Genomic DNA, 25,625 nt, shown 5'->3' on the forward strand with positions numbered 1-25,625 from the left:
TATATGCAACTTTGATTTGAAAAAAAAAAAAAAATTCCTGGCCGATTATAATAATTGCCAAATTTTGTTTATTAACTTCACACATCCTTTTGAATAATCGTATATTATAGCTCGAAACTAGCCCATCTGTATCTCTTCCTCAATTAATACATTCTCATATTTTTGGTGGTATATCTATTTGTTATATTAGGTTTATTGGGTATAGAATATGGGGCTCTTATTTCTATTTTTCTTATACTTGTTTTCACCTTCCGTACTCTCTGATCAATCTCACGATCTACTAAAGGGCAAATAGCTTGATTGGTTCGAATCCAATTCGTGAGATGGCAGTGATCTTTAGCTGGTCATGGCCATAGTGTGCTGTTTTTTCTTCGGATTCCTTGGAATTTTTCAGAGCCCCAGGAAAGGTCGTTTTTAAATAGTTCCAAAGCGGGTCAAGCAAGGGATAAAAAACCAGCTTTCGCTTCCTCTCCTTCACCTTTTTCTTTCCCCCCCTACTTCTTGAAGGCTGGTAAATTTCAATACCATTTTTTTAATCCTCCTCATCAGAAATGACTGTCATTGGTGTCGTAAGGCGACGCGATCCCGGTGTCTCGTCACTTTGACCTCTTGTTCTCCTCTCTCGTTCTTCATGGCCTAAAAAAAAATAGAATATCTATTTTAAGAAATGGAAGAGAAAGCATATCAAGCCCAATGTTGGGATTGAAGGCTTATATGTAGTACCTTCACCCGTTGTTGTCTCGGGATCTTGAGTCCTTTCCTCTCCTTGACTTGGATTAGTAGGGCGTTCTTCATCTAAAGTAAAATTTCATACCATACCCGTAAAGTCTCAACCGCCCGCCAACAGATTTCTCTTTCATTCATTACCCTCCTTTTCAAGCTTTTTCTTTTTTCTTTTTTTGAAAAAAAAAAAGAACACTACTTATATTTTGGCCTCATTTACTTCGCGGATTCGAGTTTTCAATTTGAGTTGAGATGTAATATTTTTTTAGAGCTTTTAACTGTAGCAGAAAAAATTAAATTTAACATTTTCTGAAAGCTTTTAACTGTAGAAATTTAAAACTGAAAACTCGAATTGGTGAAATGAACGAGGCCTTAGGCCGTGTTTAGAATTGATCCCTTTTTTTATTTTTCACGTTTTTCAAGAAAGAAAAAATGAAAACGTTTCAAAAACTGCGTTTGGCGCAATAAAGATAAAAAATATAAATGAAAAATGACTTTTAATCGTTTTTCATTTTTTATTTTCGTTTTCTCCTCTCTCGAGTAGAGAGAAAGAAAGAGAGACATTAATGAGTTTTTTTACACTGAAAACAATCTCTTAATAAAACTATCAAACACATTTTCAAAAATGATTTCTGTCTGAGATTGAAAACGTTTTCATTTCATTTTCATACAAAAAATAAAATCATTTTGAAACGCGTTCCAAACGCGTCCTTAGTGTTTCTACTAAAATGAAATCCAGGAATCCGTCTTTACAATGAGACATTTCAAGGAATAATAAAGGATTTAGGATTTTATGAAAAATTGGTCTATCGTGAAGAAAGTCTTGAGAGACTGCATGCAAGAGAGGTTAAATGAAGCCAAAGGAGGATCATGGATTCATGATTCAACTACAATGGGGAAGAAGCATTCACCACGGCAATCTCGCCCAAGATAGAAATAACCATGGCGACTAGCGACGATCTCATCCCCCATCTCCCGCCTTGTTGTTGTACTCTTTCATCGATCTCTTTTCTCACGAACAATACCTCGCGAGAGGCGGCAAGGAAAATACTTATGTATACAGGAATCAAAACAATTTGTGCTTATGATATTTAGAGAACAATTTGTTAAGGGTAAAATGCAAGTCCTACATCGTTTAAATACAAATATAATCACAGTCATATAAGAATATTGAGTCATCCCACTTAAATAGATTAACCTTTTAAGATGAAAAATCAATATCTTATAAAGCGCAATTCTTCTCTCTCACTTCTCTCCTCAAACTCTAATACAATTGATATATAAATTATCTATAAAATGCAATGCATTATTTCTCATAATGTCAAATAGGATTATGCAAGCATAATCGAAATTTTAATTATGTCAAGAATGCTGAGAATTTTCTTTCCATGCGCATAAATGGAAAGCTTATGATGAAAATCACACTGGCATACTGACTTCAATTTGACATTATTAGTTTCACTAAAGATTTCCTAATTTTATCCGGTGTAAAATTTTTAGGTTCGATTGGGTTGATTGTATGTCTGTTTGTTTTCAAAGTTTTATAATGACATGTATTGTTTTCATTTTTCTTATGAGTTAAGATATCTTATTAAGGAGTTCAATTTTTGATGCGCAAATCACATTCTCAAAGCTAAAAACAAAAAAAAAAAAAACAAAAACAAAAACAAAAAACAAAAAAAAAACAAAAAAACAAAAAACAAAACCCTCTTATAATTATATTGATCTGTCTAGGAGCTATAGGACATATATTCTTTATCCTTTTTTATTAGTTGGAGTAAAGCCCTTCATCCCATCAAAACATAAATTAGAAAAGAAAATGATCCTTAAGGTTGGATTTGCGTTTTTCGATGATGACTTTTACGCAAATTTCAACCACAAAGCAAGACATTAGCTTGTCACTGCTTTCCTTAGGGAAAAAGACTAAAAAAGTTCTGCACCTCTTCATTAGTGTCGGCAAATATTTGGATTCCTTAATAGTGGTGGCATATTCATACCAAAATCTAAGTACCATTTATTTTCTCATTAAATTTCAATATAAAAAATAATTTAATTTCTAGTCTTTAATGGTTTGAGTTTTCCTTTTCACCTTTTAGGATAAAATCACCACTAAGCAAATAATAATAATTATTATAATGGAGCTCTACTTGCATTAATTATACATAAGCAATACCGCTAAAAAAAAAAGAAAAAAAAAAAAGCATTAAGCTATACTCATGATTTATATTTCATTCACCAAAAAAAAAAAAAAAAAAAGAGGTTAAACTCATATCTTATATTCGTTATCTTGAAACATCAGAGATTTCCAGAAACATAGATAGGAAACTAAAAAAGTTTCAAGACAAGCGTTGGAAGTGCAGGCTATTAGTGATTCATAACATTTTGTGCGGTGCCTAAGACCTGAATTTCAGCCGAAGACTTGAATTTCAGCCGTACAAGTCATCATCGTCTGCAGCACCCGCGGCAGAAGAGAACGGGTCCGAAACTCCTCCCACTGTATTCCCAGGTCGATCAGGAAACCGGAACTCAGATCCGATTCCACGAGATTGCTGTAAAGTCTGAGCAAATGACTGGTACTTCCTAATGTCGGCATCACTGACACTTCGGCGGGCAAATTTCATAGACTCCTCAAAGTGAGCTGGCTTAATCTCCGGTACCTCATCGATGTCATCCTCTTCCATGGCTTCTGGGTTCTCACTTTTCTTTCTTTCCTTCTCGATATCCTGATAGCCCCCAGAGATCACACAGACAGATAATGAGATAATTTTATTTTGTTCTAATGATAATACGGCAATGTACATTAGAGTTTCCAGACTACAAGCTATATATTATAGAAAAGTACAATTTTTATAAAAATTTTCAATAAGATGAAGAAAATTCAATAATATGGACAGGCTTATGCAACCAATGTAGTAAAAAAATACGGAGAATCATAAGCACATAGCTCATACCTTCTCAATGTTTTCTCTAATAGCGTACTTGCAGGCACGCTGGCATATTTCAGTGATATCTGCACCACTGAAACCGTGGGTGTACCGTGCAAGAGCTGCAAGGTCAACGTCCTTGGAGATCGGTGACTTCCTCAAGCATGCTTTAAAAATCTGAAGACGAGAAGCCTCATCCGGCAGCGGGATGTAGATCAGTTGGTCTAGACGTCCGGGCCTGAGCAATGCTGGGTCGATAATGTCCGGCCTGTTTGTTGCCCCGATGATGAAAACTGTTTTCTTTGCTGTCATTCCATCCATCTCAGTTAGAAGTTGGTTCAAGACTCTATCTGCTGCACCACCGGCATCTCCCACGGAACTTCCACGCTGGAGGAGAAGATTAACAAGTCAAAACTAGTAATTAACCTTAATAATCATATATTCTATCAATGGATTATCCATAATAATGAACGCCACAATAGAAGTCAGAGAATTTGAAAGTTGTACCTGAGTTGCAATGGAGTCGAGTTCATCAAAGAAAAGTACACACGGAGCTGACTGCCGAGCCTTGTCAAAAATCTCACGGACATTGGCTTCACTTTCTCCAAACCACATGGTTAGCAATTCAGGTCCCTTTACACTAATGAAGTTGGCCTGGCATTCATTGGCAATTGCCTTTGCAAGTAGGGTTTTACCACATCCAGGAGGCCCATAAAACAGAACACCTTTAGAAGGTGACATACCGAATTTCTCAAACTTCTCGGGATGCTCCACAGGGTATTGGACAGTCTGCCAGCAACCAAAAGCTTAATCAGATTAAGTCCACATGGATGATATATAGCAAGGGTTAAAGAAATTAAGGAAAATAAAAACGTGAGACAAAGCAATAACCTCCTGAAGCTCTCTTTTGACATTTTCCAATCCACCAATATCTTCCCATGACACATTAGGCACCTCGACAACCTATACACAAAAAGGTTCAACTTTTTGAACTCAATGATAATTCAATAGTAATTTTATTTTATTTAAATGAGAACAAAATAACTTAAAAATCCTCGCAAAGCATTTATAATTAACATAACACAGAAACATTCACAAACTTTTTTTTTCCACCAACTCTCATAGCAGTATACTTTAAGAAAACTCACAGTTTCACGCAAGGCTGATGGATTAGACGAGCCCAGTGCAGTTTGGAAGTGCTCATTTGTGACAGCCATGGAATTCAACACCTCGGCATCAATTGTATCATCCTCCAAGTCAATGACATCCATTTTCTCCCGGATACACTGTAAAGCAGCCTCTGTGCAAAGTGCGGCAAGATCTGCACCAACATAACCGTGGGTATCTCTCGCGACTCTTTCAAGATCAACCTGAAACAAGTAGTCAATAAATATTAGACTAGCAATAATTACTAAAGTAGCATATTAAAAAGGCGTCACAAAGAATCTCACGTCGTCTGATAGTTTCATGTTCTTTGTATGGATTCTAAGGACTTCAAGTCTTCCAACTTCATCTGGTACACCAATGTCAATCTCTCGATCAAATCTTCCGAATCGCCTTAGAGCAGGGTCAATGCTATTGGGCCTATTGGTAGCTCCCATGACAATGACATGTGAACGGGACTTAAGGCCGTCCATTAAAGTCAGGAGTTGGGATACAATACGCCTCTCCACTTCACCATGTGTCTTTTCCCTCTTTGGAGCAATGGAATCTAACTCATCAATAAAGATGATTGATGGAGCGTTCTTTTCAGCTTCCTCAAATGCTTTCCTCAAGTTGCTTTCGCTCTCACCGGCCAGCTTTGACATAATTTCAGGTCCATTAATCAAGAAGAAGAAGGCACCAGTCTCATTCGCCACAGCTCTTGCAATCAAAGTCTTTCCGGACCCAGGTGGCCCATAAAGCAAAATCCCTTTCGGGGGTTTCACGCCAATAGCCTTGAAGAGTTGTGGGTGTCTAAGAGGAAGTTCCACAAGCTCACGGATCTGCGCCATTTGCTTCCTCACACCACCAACATCATCATAGCCCACCTCATTTAATCTCTCCTCATCCTCGCGTTTGATTGGTTCCCCCTCGCAGAAGAGCTCGGTATCGGGGGCAACAACACAGTATTCACCGGGGTCTGTCTCTATAACTTTGAACTCGACGCTTCTCATTCCACCTCTTACCAGAAAGAGATCACCCTTCCTCACAGGCCGGTAAGATTCCAAGAAATATGCTGCGAAACACAAAGAATAATCAGGCAAACCGCACAAGGCAGTGCTAAGTCAATAAGAAAACAAATTAAACAAAAAACTCACGCTTCAAATATGCATCAAACAAGTTTCCAGTGACACCCTCAATGGTATCATCAATAGGAAGGATGTGAACCTGCTTTCCATACTTCACATCAGGGCACTGATGAACAGACACAACATCTCCAAGACGTACTCTAAGATTAGCACGCACAACTTTGTTCATTCTGATTTTCGGTTCTTCGCATTGTTCATCAGCAAGAACAATGCAAACAGTATCTTTTCGCTTCTTTCCCTGCATGACCAAACCAGCAAATAAACGACTTCAAAACTCAGAACGCAAATCAACTCAATATATATAAGGGCCATAACCATAAGCATACGGAAGGACAATATCACCTTAATTAGTACTGTGTCTCCGCGGAAAAACTGAAGCTTTTCCATCGTATTAGGGTGCAGGGAAACCACAGAGTTATCGTCATTGACAGCTTCGTCAACAACTAGACGATTAGGCGACTTTTTGCGTTCCAAGATCGCCGTCGAATAATCCTTCTTACCACTTTTCCTGTTGGAGACATATAATACGAATTATTGTCATCCTCACGAAAATACTTATAGGATTATTCAAACAATTAAATACGCACGTAACACTCAATAATCTATCACCTCCATTGGAATATGTTCAATTTAACAGTAATAATAAGCACCCTTTTCAAGTCCACCATTAACACAAACGAATTTCAAAACAGAAAACTATAAAAATTCATAAGTTATAACCGGCAATATCACATTCTATGAAAATTTTCATCATATTAGAACGTGAAATTAACGGAATTCCTTTGTAACACGTACTTCACACACATAAACTCAAACAATTATCAACCCCAAAATTTTCACTAGAAAGACCAAATTTAAAAAATAAAAAAAGTGATGGATAAATAAAGTTCTAAACTTCAACAGGAATTCCGATCAAACAGAGACGCCAATAATCCAAATTAACCGTCCACTTTATAGAAAACTAGTTCTTTGCCCGTAAAGATACAATTTTCCTGGGAAAAAATAAGAAGAAAATATGGGAAACTAAATGGAAAAAGGAATTGAAAAACACATACGGGTCAGAAGAAGAGGGCTGGTCCCGATCGGAAGCGGGTGAGCTCGGATCCACCATGATCGTCTTCTCCGAGCTTTGGTTTCTTCGTCAGTTTAGGGTTTGCAGAGGATTTTTTTTTTTTTTTTTCCTGAAAGTGAACAAGTTGGTGACGCAGAAAACGTGGAGATAGGAAAGAAAATAATGAAAGTGTTTCCGGTATTTATAGAAAGTGGGAAATCGAAAGTGAAAATGTGATTAGGATTTTATTGTTTATAATCGGATTATAAATTTTGAGATTTTGTTTGGATGACAAGCTTGTTGTTTTTACAAGGGTGAGAAACCAAAGACATCTCTCCAGTTGGTGATTCAACCAATCGGATGCAACCACGCTAGCGGTTTGTTTTGTTTTGGAGGAGGGAGTTTTCTTTTTATTTTGGTTTTTTATTTTTGGATGAAGACACGGGAAATTTATATTTTTTTTAGAAAATTTATCTTATGTTCCTTTTTTTTATATTCTTTATTTATTAATTATTATATTTATATTATTTTTTAATTTAATTTAATTTTTAATTAATTTTAATATAAATTCAACGACTGATAAATATAAAATATTAATATTTTTATAAAAAAAAAACACTATAATTTTTTTTTATATGATTCACTTACTTTTAAGTTTGAATGAATTATGAAAATGGATAAGCGATTATGATAGGATTGACTTTTGCTCTAATAATTTTGAAAAAAGGACACAAAATATTAATGAAGATTAGTACAACATATATTTATACTAAGGTTAGGATAAATCTTAATTCCGGCCTTATTTTTTTAACAATAAGTCGCACTTCAAATTTTATATTTTTTCTCACAAAAATTCATATTTTGTGACAAATATTGACCTCATTAAAAAGGGGTGGGATGATTAGTTCATCGACATGTCGACCTTAAGCAAGCGACACCCTTAACCCTAGGGATGGTGATGGGCTCAGCCCTTTCCCGCTACGGCGGACTGAGTTTTCCTCACCCCGTAACGGTGAACAAGCTCATCCATTTTCCGTGATAAGACAACGATGGTAACAAGCCCTCCCATCTCATGTAATGTAACGATGACAAGTTCTCCCATCTCATGTGACATCGATGGCCCGAACCTAATACTTGAGCTCAAATCCGTGCCCCAATTGTCAAACCATATATCTTGAAAACAACGCCCTTAGAAATGACATGATCTTGAGACAAAATAAGCCTAGGTACTATTCTTTGACCTTTAAAACAACAAAGACTATAACCACCTCAAAACAAGACATCAACTAAATAAATGTCATTTACTTAATAACGAAAACCTTAGACAAAAAAAAAAAAAGAAAAAGAACGAAAAGAACTCAGCTATAACAACAATCTCAATGTATGAAAAAAGAAAAAGAAAAAAAAGAAAAGAACATCAACTTAAACAAAAAAAACTCGAGAAAACAACAAGAATATCGGACACATTAAAGTTCTTTTTATTTATTTATTGTTAGAGAAAACTACAAAAGTGGCACGGGCAATAAAACGACAGTTTATATATGTAAAAATAAGTCAAAACGACAATAACTAATCTAGAGAAAAGTTGGAAACGACAAGAACCTCTAAAGGCGTGATCATCCTATAACGAGAACATCTCAAGGTTGCATTCTTTTTTGCTAGTTCAAGTTAAAAAGTGACCTTAGGTAAGAGAAAACATTGTGTTAGAAACAGTTAAATTTAAATTTTTATGAGAAAAAATATTATAACAAAATATTTAAATTGTGATTTAAATAGTAAAATGAAAGAGGTCAAAATATTCACTACATAAAATGAGAAAAACGACAAGATACTAACAAGGCAAAAAAAGAAAACAGGGTATGGGGAAAAATATAACGATAAGAAGCTCATAAGACGCCACACCGTAATCGTTGAAATTTGAAAACAAAAACAGTATGCATAAGCTATCACGTTGAAGAAAAAAAGCACCGAGAATGGAATTAAACGACATTATTTTAAACGACAGTGTTTAACATCACAAGATAGATATAACATCAACATCCTTTAAATGTCATTATATATCTAATCTAACAATACATAAAAAAACTAAAAAATTCTTTCATACGTGGCGGCCTCTCAAATTTCTCATTTTTTTCTTTTCTTTTTTTTTATATTTTAAATGTTTTTTTTATTTTTTTTTTGTTTTGTGAAATTTTTTTCACATTTTGATTGTTTACGTGAGTTTTTCTAAAATAATTTTTCTCACTTTACACCTATTAAAGTAATTTTTTTTTACATTTATTTCTATTTAATTTTTTTTGTCAATAGTTAAAATATTTTTTTCAAATGTTTCTATACTTCATTGTTTTTCGTATAATTTTTATTATATTAAAAGTTATCTTTACACATATTTTTTATAGTCCTCCCACACTGCACTTTCTAAAGTGTCACGTGATAGCCCCTCCTTTTTTTTTTTTTACTTTTTACTTTATTTTTTTTATAAATATTATTTTCTTTTATTTTTTATTTTATGAATTTTTTTAAAACTTTAAATCTTTTACGTGTGCTTTGCTCTTTTTTTTTTCCACTGCTCTTTTTTAGTTTAATCTTTTAACTACTAATCTATATATCAAATTTAATATCTAACATATATAAAAGGAGCCAAGTGGACTTGACTCCTAAGGCCACCTGTTGACCTCTTCCTTCTTTTTTTTTCCTTCTCTTTTTCTTTTTTAAAATTTTAAAATTTTCTTTTTTTCTTTTGCTTATTGTCTTTTTTATTTTTTGACATTTTTTTTAATTTTACAATACATTTTTTTTTTGAAATATTTTCTTTTTTCTTACTTCCTTTTAATTATAATAATTTCTTTTGAATCCCTACACCTTTTTTTTTTTTATCAAAAACTTCTATATAACTTTAAATTCTTTTTTTTTTTTTTAACTTTCCCTTTTTCCCTCTTTTTATTTTTTCTTCTTTTTCTTTTACTTATGGACTTTTTTTTTTTTCCTCTAAACATTCGATATATATTTTTTACAATATACTTCTTTAAAATACTTTATTTTCTTCACTCTCTTTTAATTAAAATAATTCTTTTTAATTGTCTCCCTATTTTAGTTTTTTCTTCTTTGGTCAGTGCTAGTGACTGAATTCTTGGCTATCAAGCTGGTGGTTTCTCATGCGGCCATGGCATCTTCAAGTGTGGTGTTGATCGAGAGTGATCGTAGAATAGCGGTGGAAGTTCTTAATGGTTATATCCCCTGTCCGGAATGGTGGTGTTCCACTATTGTTGATTCCATTTTAACTTTTCGCTCGAGTTTTAATTCTTTAATTCTTTTTCTTACTTCCTTTAATTCTTTATAATTCGTGCTTCCACTAATTATAACTTTCTAGGAATCCATTTACAAAGACAATTATTTTTTCTAGAAAGAACAATGCTAATACTAATTGTCTTTGTAATTGGGCTCTTAAGTAGAGTTCTGGTCTTTTCCGCTTACAGGAGGTTGCCCCTGATGTGATACTGATATCCACGTTTTCTAATTAGTGGAAGCACTTCTTGTTCGTGAGACTCCGTTTATTTTATTAATTTGAGTTTAAAATTTAAGTTTTATTACAGTAAAAAATTTTTAAAAGTAGTCACATCTAATTTTTTTATTACAGTGAAAAACTCTCACATAAAGTCATATATTAACTCGAATCAACGAACTAAACGAGCTCGTAATGTCCCTGACATTATTCAGTCAAGTGTCAAAAAAATATTAAATAACAATCTAAAATTAATGGATCCTCAAAACAACACCACTTTTACATAAAATCATATTTTAACTCAAATCAACGAACTAAACAGGCTCATAGTGTCCCTAACATTATTCAGTCAAGTGTCAAAAAAATATTAAATAACAATATAAAATTAATGGATCCTCAAAACAACACCACTTTTACATAAAATTATATCTTAACTTGAATCAATTAACTAAACGGGCTTGTAGTGTCCCTGACATTATTCTATCAAGTGTCAAAAAAAATATTAAATAACAATCTAAAATTAATAGATCCTCAAAACAACACCACTTTTACATAAAGCAATATTTTAACTCGAATTAACGAACTAAACGGGTTCGTAGTATCCCTGACAATATTCAGTCAAATATCAAAAAAATATTAAGTCTTGTTCATTTCACCGATTTGAGTTTTCAGTTTTAGATTTTTACAGTAAAAAACTCTCAGAAAATATCACATATAACTTTTTCTGCTATAGTTAAAAATTCTCAAAAAATGTCATATCTCAACTCAAATTAAAAACTCGCTCGAATCCACGAAGCGAAGGAGTCTAAAATTAATGGATCTCAAAACAACACCACTTTTCTCTTTTTTTTTGGAAACCAGAAAAGTTCAAAACCACAACAAGCTTCAAAGATGTTACCATGCCGAGAACGACCATCACATCTACCGACGACGGAAATAAAAGAAACTCAAAAAATAACGTTAAAAAAAAGGGTCATACAATTTCAGAAACGACACTATCTGTAATAAACGACATGAAATGTCGAAAATGACATAAGCAAGGGTTAATATAAAATTCATCTTAAATAAGAGAATATGTTCAGTATTTTTTTTTTTTTACCACTTTGGCCTTGAACTTTTTGTATTTCAGTAAACAATCCCTTTAATCAATCTCTTTATATTTTGACAATCAATTCCTAAATTTATTAAATCAATTCCTGAACTATTAAAGAGTAGCAATATAGCTTGTACATCACACATTTTTTACATTTTTCTCAGAACTTGTTAATCTTTAATAAATTATCTCCTAAAATTTTAATTTTAACAATGAAATTCTTTTTTGTCACCAATTTAAACAACATTATTATTTAGACCGCATTCGAACAGTTTAATAAGTTTAACGGTGAACTATTAAAATTAAAACTTTAATAGTAAAGTGCTAATAGCGTTTTTTTTTTAAGAAAAAAAATCAAAAATACTATTTTGAGCTTGTTTATTTTATTAATTTGAATCAAAAGTCAAATTTTGCTATAAGGTTTTTTCCTCCCAGAAATTTAAATTCAACATTTTTTATTACAATCTTTTATCTCTCATGAATTTACTTTATGAGACATATTTTTAGTTAAAAATATTATTTTAGAATGACGTAAATTACATCGGAAACCCTCTCCTCGATTGAAACCGCTGCACAAGACGGCGACTTTCAATACGACTGTCCCCGGTGAAATCCTTATCGGCGAAGTGGAAGCGAGAAAAAACAGCTCTCTCTCTATCCATCGAATTCCAAAAGAACGGAGAAAGAGATATAATGGGTATCAAAATTGTTGGGAAAATAGAGAAGGTGAACGGGAAAGAAATCAGTTACAGAGAGTTTGTGGAGAAAAACGTGGACAAAAACCAGCCGGTGGTTCTTACAGGTCTCATGGAAGATTGGAGAGCTTCCAGAGACTGGGTCACCGAGAATGGCAAGCCCAATTTCCAATTTTTCGCCACCCACTTTGGTAATTCCAAAGTTCAGGTATTATTTTTTTCTTTCTATTTGCTTTTTTCACTCAACAGAGCTCATGATGTCGTTCAAGGCCGAATTTTGTTGTCGTTTTGGTGCTAGTTGGTGCTGCTTTTTTTTTTTTTTTGTAGCATTTCTTGTACGCCTTCTGACTTTGTGAAAGATTATTTTGAGAATGATTGGTCTATTTAGTACTTTGTTTTTTTTTTTTGAAGTTTTCAAGTTTAACACTCCTATTTGTCAACAACATGGAGCACAAGTGTAAATATAATTCTAAAGCTTTGAGCTTGAGCTGATTACTGGAAAATTCCATAGTGCAGACAATATGGAAATACTCATTTTCTAGAATACATTTAATTTTTTTGAAAAACGCCCAAAAGAAGGAAAAAAAAGTGTCTTTGATCGGTTTTACGTGCAGACACACACTTTACCAAAGACTTCAAATTGTTTTACGCCTATTTGGGCTCCTTTAAGTCTTTGCTATGGCTTCACTAGAAAAATAAGTATAGCTAATGGAGGGACCGAAACCGAAACAAAATAATAGATCAGGGACTAAAAGTATTTTAAAAATGAGGGACTAAGGTGGGATTGAGGGTAAAACTCAAAGATCATTTGCGTGATTAATCCTTAAATTTACATATTACAAGTTTACAATAAATGCTTGGAGTTTAAACCTGTGCCCATATGATCTGACTGTATTACGCTTTATTAGCTTCCATGATAATCTCAATTTATCCGTAACGTTTTATCACTGATTAGGTTGCTGATTGTGGTACCATAGAATTCACGGATCAGAAGAGAGTAGAAATGTCTGTTTCAGAGTTAGTTGACCAATGGCTTCAAGACTCTATACATGAGGATGGTAATGCCACGGCTGGGGTTTCAAAAGATAAGTCCTTTCTATATTTGAAGGACTGGCATTTTGTGAAGGTAAATGTTGGTTTATTTTATTTTATTTTTATTTTTAAAATAGAATTATGTATATGATCTTCTAGCACCTAATGAATTCATTAGGACTAATAGTATTTGGCCTTGTATAATACTATGATTGAAATTTTAGTTTTGCCTCAGCTCCAGTGTACTTTGGTCTACAGACATGTTTTTACAAGAAAAAATAAAAACATAACCTGTATAACCATAATCTGTGTGGGGATTACTGATAAAAAGTAATGTTAAAAAGGAAAAAAAAATAATAATTAAGGCAGTGTTGCACAAGTGCTTTTTGTTGGGGACTCTGGGAAGGTTGATTATTCTCTAGTTAGTTTGTATTCAGGAAATTTGTTAAATCTTTTATCTTTCTTATTTCATGCCATTGTTTGGCATCTGTGTCACTATATGTTCCATGATCCCTTTTTTCATCCGCTTGTAGACTGTCAGTTTCAGCCTCACTGGTTCTCTTATAGTTTTTAGCAATCTGATCCCAGGAGTACCCGGAATATATAGCATACACAACTCCACAGTTCTTTTGTGATGATTGGCTCAACTTGTATCTCGACAATTACCGTATCCATAAGGATCCTGACATTTACTCAGAGGATAATGAAGTAAGCTGCTCCGACTATCGTTTTGTCTACATCGGAGAGAAAGGTTTGAGAACAAATTATGATCTCTACTTCTCTTTTCTGATAGTAATTGATATTTTCTTGGTTACATATTCCTTCAGCTGAGACTTCTCCACCCAGTTTTCGTTTTAATGTGTAATCCACTAGGAAGTACCTGAAATTTTTTATCTTTACGCAGGATCTTGGACGCCTCTCCATGCAGATGTGTTCAGGTCCTATAGTTGGTCGGCAAATGTGTGTGGGAAGAAACATTGGTTTTTTCTCTCTCCGTCCCAAAGTCGCCTTGTATTTGACAGGCACGAACACAATTTCTTTCAATAAAAGCAATTAGAAATATCTGTGTTCATAATTTTGATTTTTAACTTTGTACATACTGCTTTGTTACTTACAATAATACTGATTGCAAAATGGACTTTAAACAACAGCATCGCCTTTAAAGGGATTAGACGTGTAGGAGAGATGCAAACTAAAAAGTGATAGATCTTTCCATAGTTTTTCGAATTTGCATTGACAAATTCATTTGAATTGGTTCATGACCTTGCATGATCAACTATGATTATAACCCGAAAACAGATTTAATCTCTTTAAAGAACGATTCAGTTGTAATTGTCTTGGCCACTTTTAATCATATTGCAATTATTCTATATTGTGCCGGGACCAATTTTAGTTCTGTTTTGAGAGTAGAAGAAATAGTAGGTTGTACGCTTTTTAAGTTATTCCCTTCATGGTATTACACTCGGTCTATGGTTATATTCTCTCTGTTTTTCCTCATTTTAACTTCCTTCATGTCGTCATCAGAAACATGAAAAGCTCTGTGTATAATATCTTTGATGACGTTAGTGAAACAAAATTTCCTGGTTTTAAGGAGGTAAATCAACATTCTGAAGCTTCTTGAAGTTTTATTTTTCTGATTTCTCTCGACTATTCTTTTGCTTTTGTTTATGTACTTGTATATTCTTCGAATCTGCAGGCTCTCTGGTTGGAGTGCATTCAAGAACAAAATGAAATCATATTTGTACCTAGCGGGTGGTATCATCAAGTTCATAATCTGGTCTCTCTCTCTCTCTCTCTCTCTCTCTCTCTCTCTTCGGTACTGAATGCACTAATTTTTGAACTTCCACATGTAGCTTATTTTCGTGACCTCCACATAAGCTACATTTGGAAGTTTTGAAGCTGGGTATATGACATTATAATATCTGATAAACATGCATTTTGAATGCTTTCAGGAAGATACTATTTCTATAAATCACAACTGGTTCAATGCCTATAACCTTGGCTGGGTGGTAAGTACAACATAGCAACACTATGTTCCAAACCTTGTTTATGTAAAAGTTTGCATTCTGTATAAAATTTATTGTGCCAATATTTTACTGGCACTAACATTTATTTCTCATTATTCTCACTACTTACAGTGGGACCTGCTCTTAAAGGACTACAATGAGGCCAAGGAATACATAGAAGACATCAAGGACATATGCGATGACTTTGAAGGTCTCTGCCAGCGTAACCTCGCAGCCAACACAGGTAAATTACGTGTTTTTAGAAGCTTCTTACTAGTTGTCAAGGAGGCCGCTATAAAACAAATAAATTTGGGGTATGTTCTTACTGTTGGGGCTTGACCTGGCTAAATCCTTATTTGGAAACCCATGTGGGAGGAAGAACAAAGGTTGAGCTAAAATAATCTTAAGGTCGAAGTTTTCGTTGACTGCTATCAATTCGCACTGTTAGTGCATCAAATGATTTGGCCCAATTAATTAATACTCGTTGGATATCTGATTTTTTTCAACAGGAATGAACTTCTATGATTTCTTTATCTTCTTGGCACGCATATGTTTTGCCAACTTGGTCCAAGTTTGCCATCAACTTAGAGACGCCGAAAATCTAGTATGGAGTTTACCCTCTAAAATTCGTCATTTGACATTGAACCTCGTGTCGATTCAAAAGGTTGCGCTCAAGATGAAATCTATGGAAGGGCTGACAAGAAATCATGTGTTGCATTTGGATTTCAGAGAAACTCTAGATGACCCTGAATTTTTCGAACTTTGCATGGCTTGGGAGAAAACGTACGGTACAATATACAATCAGCAGAAATGTGATTATCACTTGGAAAAATCTCTGACGTGTGATATCAGGGACTTGGATATCATAAGAACACTAGCTTCTCAGGTCTCTACTCCTGAAGATCTTGTTATATTTATAGACAACATTATTACAAAACTAGTTATTCCTGATAATTGATAGTGCACTCCAAGAAAGCCCTGGAAACTACTGTTCTCAATCTACTAATATGAAGGAAGCAACTTTTGTTGGGCTTGTGAAAGAAAAAGCGTTGTTTATACCGTATTTGTGGCAGTTCTTTAAAGCAAAGAATTGGGACCAAGTTCTCTTACTTGTCATGTGATAGTTCTCTTTTATTGATACACGCAGGCAGTTATTTAAAGCTAAGATTTGGGACCAAGTTCTCTTAATTATCACATTTGGTACACGCATCACCAGGTGGTGGTTGACATTAAAATTAGCATAAAATAAAAGCTTTTTTTGACTTGATGTTAATTTGTTTTGGTGGTTAACCCATTTTGCCAGATTTTGCTGGTTTAGTTTATTTTGGAATCTCGCAACATGTTTAGGCGACTTTCAAGTGACGGAAAACAGAAAGCAATTCTAGTTCGGGCTTTTATACGTGTTTCTGTTATATTGTGGTCTTGACATGACTCAAAATCCATATGGGGCATTATGTTAGGTTTCTTTACATGTGGGAGGACCAAATTTTTTTTGTCCAAACCTTGAATCAAGGCAGACATAACTACAAAAATAACCAGCTTTTGAAAAAACAACCCTTTTCCCAATTTCATGCCAGAAAACTAAAAAGAAAAAGGATCTTTATGTTGCTTTTGCTTTTTTTGATTAGTCCCACAAAAATGCTGGCTTCTTAGCTCCATATGCCTGGCATCTTTTTTATTGCACGTCACTGCGTGGCCTGTTCTGCAATAATATACATATTTTTTTTCCCCTTGGAATAATTACCCTGAAAATACTCAATTTTCAAATAACATACTCAAATAGTAAAATTTTTTTTCCCCTTGTCTCATTGTTGGTGAACTAAGTATAAGAGTAGGTTTCAGTTGCAAGATTGACTTATTAAAGAACCATACACTTGGCTTAAGAGCCAAGAACCCCATCTCTTTCTTACTAAATACACATGTAATTCATTAGTAAAATAAAAATAAAAAAAAACATAAATTAGTCATAAAATATTAGGAGCACAAAGTTAGGTGGGTAATGCTGCTAAGTTATTAATTGAACTTAGCTTTGCTTTTGACTGTCATTTAACAAATATTTCTTATAGTAACTGAGATTCTTGTTGCACATAATTCTAGTTATAGAAAGTTGGGTAGTAGTAAGGATAATAAATAGTATAGTATTGTTTGGAAGTTTCATTGGTTAGGCCTGCTTGTATTTAAAAACAATTTGCTTCTTTGTTGCTACCCACATGAAAGGCCTTCAAGTATGCTGATTTCCCAATAAAGTAATACACTAATACTATTTTGCATTCTACTTTGTTTCAAACCATAAGATAAGCTACTAAAATACTGAATTTTAAAAATTGCAATAACCAATGTATGGTACTATGGTTTAGTGGGCAAGTTCATGGCTGCATTCTTCTAAGCCCCACCTTCTTTTCTGTCTGTAGTGAGTTCCTTACAGTTCATATGTGTGTGTGTGTGTGTGTGTATTTATTTGTTTCTTTTCCAGGGTAATGTATTTTCCTTTTTCCTGGAAAGAATTGGAAAGCAAAAAAAGAAAAGACCTCAATACTAGACAAACCAGTACTATTAACACTTTGTATGTTCCCCAAATTTACAAAGCCCAAGAAGTGGGATAATCAATGATAAAAACAAAAAAGGAATACATTATGATGGGAAAAATATCAAAATGACCCAAACCATGTTAACACCTACAAAGAAAAACTAAAACCCAGAAATCTTTTGTTAACAAAAATAATAATAATAAAGGACCCTTGTTTTCTATCCTATGCCATCTTTTTTTTCAAAATTTTATTCATGGACACCTCACATTCCTCCCAGGACCTCCATAGTAAAAGTAAGTCCCCCATACACCATTTCTTCCTTGTTTTATATCATAACAATTAGGATGATCAGCCAAGAGGTGGAGATTTGTTAGCGGAAGCAAATTATTGTCCCAATCCACTACTTGCAAGTTTCTGAAATAAGATGCTTTCCCAAATCCTTCCTCAGCAAAATGGCCACTTCCCATTTGTGTAGATGTGTGGTAACCAGATGATCTACTATTTACAATTTCTCCTCCAAATTGTATCATGCTTGCATGACTCCTCAAGTGGCTGAACAAGAATGCTGGCCAGTATCCAACTAGTAGACCATTCCCAAATTCCAACCACCAATGCCCATGCTTAGGATCCTGATAAAGAAACATAATTATAGTGTTAAAAAAAGTTTTACCTCAAAAATGGATTTATGTCAATAATTTGTCTCAGGTTAAAGGCATAATGGCAAACATTATGATTTTCCTCTCATGGGTTGCTCTTATTTGTCTTATTAGCTAAATTATAGAGAAAAGGCAAAAAGCGAATTCAAGAGAAAAAGTTTGGAGGAAAACTGTGTTTTTATCCAGGCAATATCCCACAGCCAATAGGAGTGTAGCCATTAAAAGAATGAAATCGAGTCCTTCATATTAAGAGAATAATAAAGTTTCCAAGTAAGGTAGTTTTGGCCAATTTAAGTGCTAAAGTTGTCATCTATATTGTAGGCATGGCACAATATAATAGGTAAATTGGGTAGTGATATTAATCATTACTTTTGTCCAAGGTTACCCTAACCACTAGAAAAATAAATAACACATAGTTTTTCATCTCATTTATCTATTTAGTGATTGCGTATATATATATATATATGCTCACCTTCCAAACCATTAAGCCAATATCAAATTGTCTGCCATTGTAAGAGGACCTTGGAGAGATTGCTGCTCCAATGGCAATCTTATTATTAGTTTGAACAAAGCCAGAGCAAAGCAAGTTGTAGCATCCAGTAGCTTGATATGCATCTGTCTGCAAAAATCAACATCAAAACACCTCATTAATATTTACAAAGTATAAAAGAAAAGGTTATTATTATTTTTTTAAAAGAAAAAAGAGCTAACTGTGGATGAACTTACTGTCCAATAAGTAAAGAATCTAGGATAGTTGTCTCCATATAACTCTGGACTAACCTAAAAAAGGCATAAATACAAAAGCTCATTGGCAATCACATAATTAAAATAAAAAAAAAATTAAAAAAAAATAAGAAGAAGAAGAAGAGCTCTATAACAGCTGTTCCACATTACCAAAAACTGCTTTTTTAGTCCTTTTTTTATTTCTCTCTCCTTTTTCTTTTCATAGGAATGCCATTGATTTTGTTACATGAATTGAGAAAAGTGTGTATTTATTTTAAAGAAAAGTTAAAACATGCCTGCCAACCAGCTTCAATGGTGTTCAGATCATTGCCAAATGAGCCAGATATAACCCATATTTGTGACAAGCTGAATTCATATTGGTCAGTCACACGTGGTGTCCAAACATTGATGCTGGCCTTTGCTCCATAATATTGATCTCCATTAACAAATACAACTGCATGCTGTAAAACATAAAAAAATAAATTAATAATTAATAAATTTTTTAAAAAGAAATGTATAAGCATTAAACATGTTCAAATATATGTATTTGAATAAATTTTAAGGCCAGAATAGTTACTTGTTTGAAAAATCCAGGTGATAAATCAACTTTAAAAATTGATGTCTTTTCATTTTAAGGCCAGACTGTTTGATTGCCATGAAGGGAAAAACAGATATTAGTTATAGCCTTTTTGAAGTTAGTCTTTTCTGTGAAGGGGTTATAAGAAAGAAAAAAAGAGGAAAACTGAAATGATGTTTTTCCTTGCAAATGATTAGCCAAATAGTAAAACCAAGAAGCACTACAGTTAACTTTTTTTTTTTTTTTTCCTGAGCTGATATGGGAAGAGAGATATTTCTAAAATTTTCTTGAAGAAAAAAAAACATTATATAGATACATACATACATATATATATATATATGTGTGTGTGTGTGTGTGTGTGTGTTTATATACATACAAACCTCATGACCAGAGCCTGTGGAGTCTCTCCTAACATGTCTCCTTGGTTTTCTAGCAAATCTTCCAATGGAACTTGCTCTCAAAATGTCATTCTCTGTGGTTCTTCTGATTGGAATAGTTCCATCTGGGCATGACTCACCAGACTCAGTCCACAGCTGAAAAGTCTCTGCAACTCTATCTTTAGTCTCATTGCTGCTTTTAGGCCTCTCTGGTGGATCCTGCAACAACCAATCATCTTTAGCACCAAAAATGAAATCCAAAAACCATATGATATAATCAAATATATATTTATATATATATATATATATTGGGCACATTTTATTATGTTGTGCATGAGATTGATTACCAATGGCTTCTTCCCTTTAAGCTCAGGATGGTCAAAAGCTGGCTGAAGATGAGTAAGCACACAGTCTATGATATCACCATCTGGGCTCTATATTCAGTCAAAATAACCAACACCCAGATGAGTAAAAACCTCAATAATAAAAATAAATAACAAAAACTTCCTACGTATCTTATCGAAATGTTGCGTTCCACCCTAATATTTTCGGATACTTTCTCGCAAATCGTGTTAAAAATCTCCCGGGAAATAGGGTGGAACGTGACATTTCGATAAAATACAGGGGAGGTTTGTGTCTGAAGAAAGATGGTGGAAAAAGAAAATGCCTGAATTGTCTTGATAGAAGGCTTGTTGATCTTCCTTAAATAAGCTCTAGCACTTGTTAGCTTGTGCAATTCTTGGGGAGGCTTAAGGGTCTGATTGGCCGGAGAATGGCGGTCGGAGTCGGGTCGAATGGGGAGAGAAAATGCAGGGGTGGGAGAGAGTTGGAAAGAAACAAGGAGGAAAGCAACAAGAAGCATGGGAACGAGTGAGAAAGATTGGTGGGAGTTAGTAGTAAAAAAAGGAGGAGCTAGTATAGAGAAGGAAAAATAATGATAACAATAATGTTTTGGTTGTCTTTGTTGTTGTCGTCTTGTTATGTGGTGCTGAATTGCACAACAAAAACAACAAGAAGAAGAACAATGCCCATTCCTTTGTTGTGTTCTGCAGAGAAGAGAATTAGGAGAATCCTTGTTCTTCATATGTCCTTACAAAACAGAAGAAACCAAGCCAACCATTCCTAGGATGAAACTGAAATAAAACCCAAGTTTTTCCTTCTCATTTCCTCACCATTTCCAACATATAAACAAAAAACTAGGTCTCTCTCTCTCTCTAAATTTGAGTGAGAGATTCTAACTTCTTGTTGGTTTTTTTGTTTTCTGACAGCAAGAAAATTCAGGCAGAAGCATATTTAAAATGAACCTTCATAGGTGGTGGGCCTGTACTTCCCCAAGCTTTTACTCATGTGCCATTGTGGTCAAAAGAGTTTTTTTTTCTCCTTTTTTTTTTTGAAAAAAATTAATATTTTTAGAGAGAGAGAGAGAGGAGAGAGAAAGGTGGGACTGGTAGGTGTTCAGGTTTTAAGAGCAGCAGTGTAGTACAAACAAAAGCCAACGGTACTGATTCTCCTTTCATTCTTTGCTCTGATTTTCAAGAGGGAGGATTCCATTCCTTAAGTTTCTTGTCGTTTTTCCCATTCTTTTGAAGTTTGTTAATTACTTTTCTTTCCTTTGGGTAATTAATTAAGCAAAGCCGTCAATTTATGTGGAAAGAGAGATAAATAAATAAAATCAAGTATGTGCCAGATTCATATATTCTGTTATTTTCTCCCATCAAGATTTTTTTAAATATTTTGTCTCAGAAAATCATTAAAAAAATCAATTCCGCGGCACCTAATGAAAATAAAAACAACTTACTAGGATAAAAAATGCCGGGACAAAGTAATAATTTCGATTTTACGCATTTTATACAATTTTGACTCTTATGCATTCATGAATTTTCTTATAGAATCTTTCATTATATATAGGCTTCGTTTATTTCATTGATTCGAGTTTTCAGTTCTAAATTTCTACAGTAAAAAACTCTCAGACTAATTTTTTCTGTTACAGTAAAAAGCTCTCAGAAAATGTCACATCTCAACTCGAATTGAAAACTCAAATCCACGAAGTGAATGAAATCTAGGTTTTTTCCATTATTTTTTTTAATACAAGAACGAGATCGAATCTATAATCTCCCCAAAACCCCATTCCATCTAAACCTTTTGTGACATTAAACTAAACGGTCTTAGGGCTTTTCTTTCTCTGTAATAATATAATTATTCCGAAAGCTTATGGTGCAATAAGCAACAAACTAGGCCATGTCCATTTATTATATTATAATTTTCAGCATCATAAATTATTTTTCTTTCCAAGCATTACCCTTTTGAGATTTCGTATTGCCCCTTTAAATATGGACGTACCACCTAAACATATCACTGTATTTCCAAGTCTTATTCACCTTTTAACAAAGAATAGAAAGAACATTTATCAGAGAAATCCTAAAAATAACGATATGGTTTGCATTGTGATATTGCACCATTTTCAATTTTCTATCACTCTAATTTTGCATGCATATTATTTGGGACTTACAAATAACAAACAGCTGTAATGGTACAATAACAACACTCGTAATTATCGAAAGCACAAATTTATAATTTTTTTTGTTCTGTTTGAAAATTGATATTATGATCATGATGTTGTTATGACTTACCACTAGGAAGTGGAGTGTACGAAGAACACAACTTGGCATTTGGGGTAGGCCATGAATAATTGCCATAATGCTTATTTTCCAATGCGGGAAATTCCTTTTGACTATTTTTCCCATAATCTTATTGGTTGCTTTTATTTTTTTTATTTATTTTTTATTTTTGCAATGATCCTTTGGTAGACCAAAAATATTATAAGATAAAACTTGTTCAACATGTGCCCCCTTGTTTGTCTAGAAGATGGTCAATGTTAAATCCCCACCTCTTGCCATAACCAAGGGCAAGGTTAAAAGAAAACAAGAATGAAAAATGAAACAAATACACACACACACACACACATATATATATATATATATATTGATTTTTAAGTAATTTAAATAAGAAATAACTCTAGAATATGGTCCAATGGTATTTGCCCATGTTATTCTGTTGCTTTGTGCCTATGTTTATCAGACAACCACAACTTTTTTTTCCCCCACTTTTTTTCTTCTATCTCTTTCACTTTCTCCTTTATATTGAACCCTAAAACGAAGGATTTTGGATATTGCCTATGGAACGTGAGCAAGGGTTAAAAGTTGGCTTTCAAGTTTCACCCAAAAGAGTGGTCAAAATATTGGACACCCCATTTAGTACATTGCTCAAGAAAATGTGGGGGTGTACTCATTGTATTCATTTTAATGGGGTCCATTTGATGTGTTTGACGTCAGGGTAATCTGTATTTGATGTCAATGGTCAAGCAAGTCAAAAGCTCCATTTGCCGACAAATTCCTTCTAAGATAACCCTCTTAGCCTAAAACACTAGCATGTTCAAAAAATCAAAAAAAAAAAAAAAGAAAGAAAAGAGTGAAGAACAAACTTTAATTCTTTTAGCCTAATTTCCAAAAGAGTACAATAATTGTTACTTGTGATATGAAGCTATAATAGGGTATACATGATCTTTCAAAAAAAAAATAAAACAAGGAAAAAGAAAAATGATGTACATGAGGTTAAATTGTTGTAACATTTTATGCACTTGGTTATAAGATTCTGAAAAGCCAATGAAATGACCAAGGGCTTATATTACTACTACCCTTTGATTTATTGGGCTATGAAATTTCTGCAGCAGTTGGATTTGAGAAAGTTAACACCAATACCTACAAAAGGACAATGGTTGGTTCTTGGCCATTCATTTTCCATAGGGTATTAAAGTATATAGAAATAAAAATGTTTTTTGAGTGAGTGAGTGAGAGAGAGAGAGAGAGAGAGAGAAAGAGAGAGAATATGTGCATTAAATATTTGAAAGTTAAAAGAAGATACCAACCTAGTAGAAATCCTCTAATTCCCTTGGAGTCTTGAACACTAGTACTCAAGGCATATATAAGTTTTGACAGCACAAGAGTAAGGGCCCTAGGCTCTTTGTTCTCTTTTTAGGGCTTTGGGCAATGGTGCTTGCCATTTCCAAAGACACCAACCCTTCTTTACTCATAAGTCATGACTCACTATTCTTTAATTTTTCCTCTCTTCTTTTCACAAAGCCCCACTAACACTCCCAACCACCTCTCTGCAGCAAATTGAAAGGAAAAAAAAAAAAAAAAAAAAAAAAAACCCCATTTAGGGAGAATATTGGTCCACAGGGATGCCACTCAATCAAAAAAAAAAAAATCACATTCAAGATTTTTTTTTGTTTTTTGTTTTTTTTTTAAAGTTCTAAGTGGATTCATGTCCACCCTTGTAAAAAGTTGGTCTGAGAGAATAGATTCCTTTATACCATCCAAACCGCACAATCTAAAAAGTATACATTGAAAACTATACAACTTTTTTTTTTCTCCTCTCTCTTTAATTAGTGCATTTTAACATAGGTGTAGAATTGATTATAATTAACCTATTGATCTTCTTAAAGTATGTGTTATTTCATTCTTATCATGCATTTACCAATTTTGTATAAAGCAAAGATTCATGTCATATTGCGATGGCATATAATTTGAATTTGTACAAATCTAGGTTACTTAGATTTTGGTAAAAGGCTGCCACTGCCGTGCCATGCTTTTTGATAAGGGAGCCAGCTTGCAAAGAATTTATTACCCAAATTAAAGTAGATATCAGAATAAATAAATAAATAAATGAAAAAGAAGTGGGGGCAGACAAGGAAATTAATTTTTAGGTGTGTGGTGATTTTTTGCTGCTATTGCAATCAAGTTCTCAAACTGATTGTTCTCCGTAACTTGAGTGAATAAGCATTGATGTCTTGGTACCTGCGGCAGATTCCCAACCCATAATGTTCAAAAACTATTGAGGAATTTTACATTGTGGAGGGATTAAAGTTATGATATAGTTAGGGTAAGATTGATTATTGGCATCTTGGACAAAAAGGAACGGTTCTTATTTTTCTGATTTTGTTTTTTATTTGTATTTAATATCGTATGTGTTTTCAAATTTTGAGCGCGTTTGAAACTCGTTCCAAAATATTTTGTTTTTTTGTATGAAAATAGAAATGAAAACGTTTTCAATCTCAGACAGAAATCATTTTTGAAAATGTGTTTGGTAGTTTTATTAAGAGATTATTTTCAGTATAAAAAAATTTAATTAATGTCTCTCTCTCTTTCTCTACTCGAGAGAGGAAAAAACGGAAATAAAAAATAAAAAATGACTCAAAGTCGTTTTTCATTTCTCTCTCATTTTACACTAAATTAAAAAATCATTTTCATTTTCCTTTTTTGTCTTTAATTGTGTCAAACGTCGTTTCTCTTTCGTTTTTATTTTTTTTCTCGAAAAACGTAAAAAATAAAAATAAAAATAACTTCAAACACCGTCTTTGTTTTTGTTTTTGTTTTTCTTATTTGACC

General features: G+C 33.6%; 3 protein-coding genes across 4 annotated transcripts; 1 reads left to right on the forward strand and 2 right to left on the reverse strand.

The window, feature by feature from the left end:
• Window positions 1-2,968: 2,968 nt before the first annotated feature.
• LOC21397704 (cell division cycle protein 48 homolog) lies at window positions 2,969-7,249 on the reverse strand. Its single transcript, XM_024169549.1, has 9 exons — window positions 6,994-7,249; window positions 6,281-6,446; window positions 5,948-6,176; window positions 5,099-5,865; window positions 4,796-5,017; window positions 4,539-4,610; window positions 4,155-4,436; window positions 3,675-4,034; window positions 2,969-3,446 (listed from the first exon to the last, which is right to left on the reverse strand). The coding sequence occupies exons 1-9, from the start codon at window positions 7,047-7,049 to the stop codon at window positions 3,150-3,152; spliced, it is 2,451 nt and encodes an 816-aa protein (XP_024025317.1). The 5' UTR covers window positions 7,050-7,249; the 3' UTR covers window positions 2,969-3,149.
• A 4,871-nt stretch (window positions 7,250-12,120) lies between these two features.
• LOC21397705 (jmjC domain-containing protein 4) lies at window positions 12,121-16,484 on the forward strand. Of its 2 annotated transcripts, XM_024169551.1 has the most exons (9): window positions 12,121-12,487; window positions 13,235-13,405; window positions 13,900-14,062; window positions 14,216-14,333; window positions 14,836-14,905; window positions 15,008-15,088; window positions 15,264-15,320; window positions 15,450-15,561; window positions 15,827-16,484. In XM_024169551.1, exons 1-9 carry the CDS (start codon window positions 12,278-12,280, stop codon window positions 16,273-16,275), a joined length of 1,431 nt encoding a protein of 476 aa, XP_024025319.1. In that variant the 5' UTR covers window positions 12,121-12,277; the 3' UTR covers window positions 16,276-16,484. The 2 variants fall into 2 exon arrangements, with proteins under 2 accessions (XP_024025319.1, XP_024025320.1); XM_024169552.1 differs by lacking the exons at window positions 14,216-14,333; window positions 14,836-14,905 and having other exon boundaries at window positions 13,900-14,019.
• Window positions 16,485-17,870: 1,386 nt separating this feature from the next.
• LOC21397706 lies at window positions 17,871-21,428 on the reverse strand. Its single transcript, XM_024169550.1, has 7 exons — window positions 20,846-21,428; window positions 20,526-20,612; window positions 20,182-20,397; window positions 19,521-19,685; window positions 19,228-19,281; window positions 18,974-19,120; window positions 17,871-18,474 (listed from the first exon to the last, which is right to left on the reverse strand). Exons 1-7 carry the CDS (start codon window positions 21,260-21,262, stop codon window positions 18,097-18,099), a joined length of 1,464 nt encoding a protein of 487 aa, XP_024025318.1. The 5' UTR covers window positions 21,263-21,428; the 3' UTR covers window positions 17,871-18,096.
• Window positions 21,429-25,625: the final 4,197 nt, after the last annotated feature.

Source organism: Morus notabilis, unplaced genomic scaffold (assembly GCF_000414095.1).
Source record: "Morus notabilis unplaced genomic scaffold, ASM41409v2 Scaffold125, whole genome shotgun sequence".
Taxonomy (NCBI): domain Eukaryota; kingdom Viridiplantae; phylum Streptophyta; class Magnoliopsida; order Rosales; family Moraceae; genus Morus; species Morus notabilis.

Excerpts from the sequence above, each read along its gene's own strand:
- LOC21397704 (XM_024169549.1), bottom strand. The coding sequence starts at position 7,049 with ATGGTGGATCCGAGCTCACCCGCTTCCGATCGGGACCAGCCCTCTTCT. Across the intron at positions 6,447-6,993 it reads CAGCCCTCTTCTTCTGACCC|GAAAAGTGGTAAGAAGGATT; the intron begins GTATGTGTTTTT and ends TGTCTCCAACAG. Across the intron at positions 4,611-4,795 it reads CATCAGCCTTGCGTGAAACT|GTTGTCGAGGTGCCTAATGT; the intron begins GTGAGTTTTCTT and ends TTTTGTGTATAG.
- LOC21397705 (XM_024169551.1), top strand. The coding sequence starts at position 12,278 with ATGGGTATCAAAATTGTTGGGAAAATAGAGAAGGTGAACGGGAAAGAA. Across the intron at positions 13,406-13,899 it reads AGGACTGGCATTTTGTGAAG|GAGTACCCGGAATATATAGC; the intron begins GTAAATGTTGGT and ends ATCTGATCCCAG. Across the intron at positions 14,906-15,007 it reads AATTTCCTGGTTTTAAGGAG|GCTCTCTGGTTGGAGTGCAT; the intron begins GTAAATCAACAT and ends TCGAATCTGCAG.
- LOC21397706 (XM_024169550.1), bottom strand. The coding sequence starts at position 21,262 with ATGAAGAACAAGGATTCTCCTAATTCTCTTCTCTGCAGAACACAACAA. Across the intron at positions 19,686-20,181 it reads CCACAGGCTCTGGTCATGAG|CATGCAGTTGTATTTGTTAA; the intron begins GTTTGTATGTAT and ends TATGTTTTACAG. Across the intron at positions 19,282-19,520 it reads CCATTGAAGCTGGTTGGCAG|GTTAGTCCAGAGTTATATGG; the intron begins GCATGTTTTAAC and ends TGCCTTTTTTAG.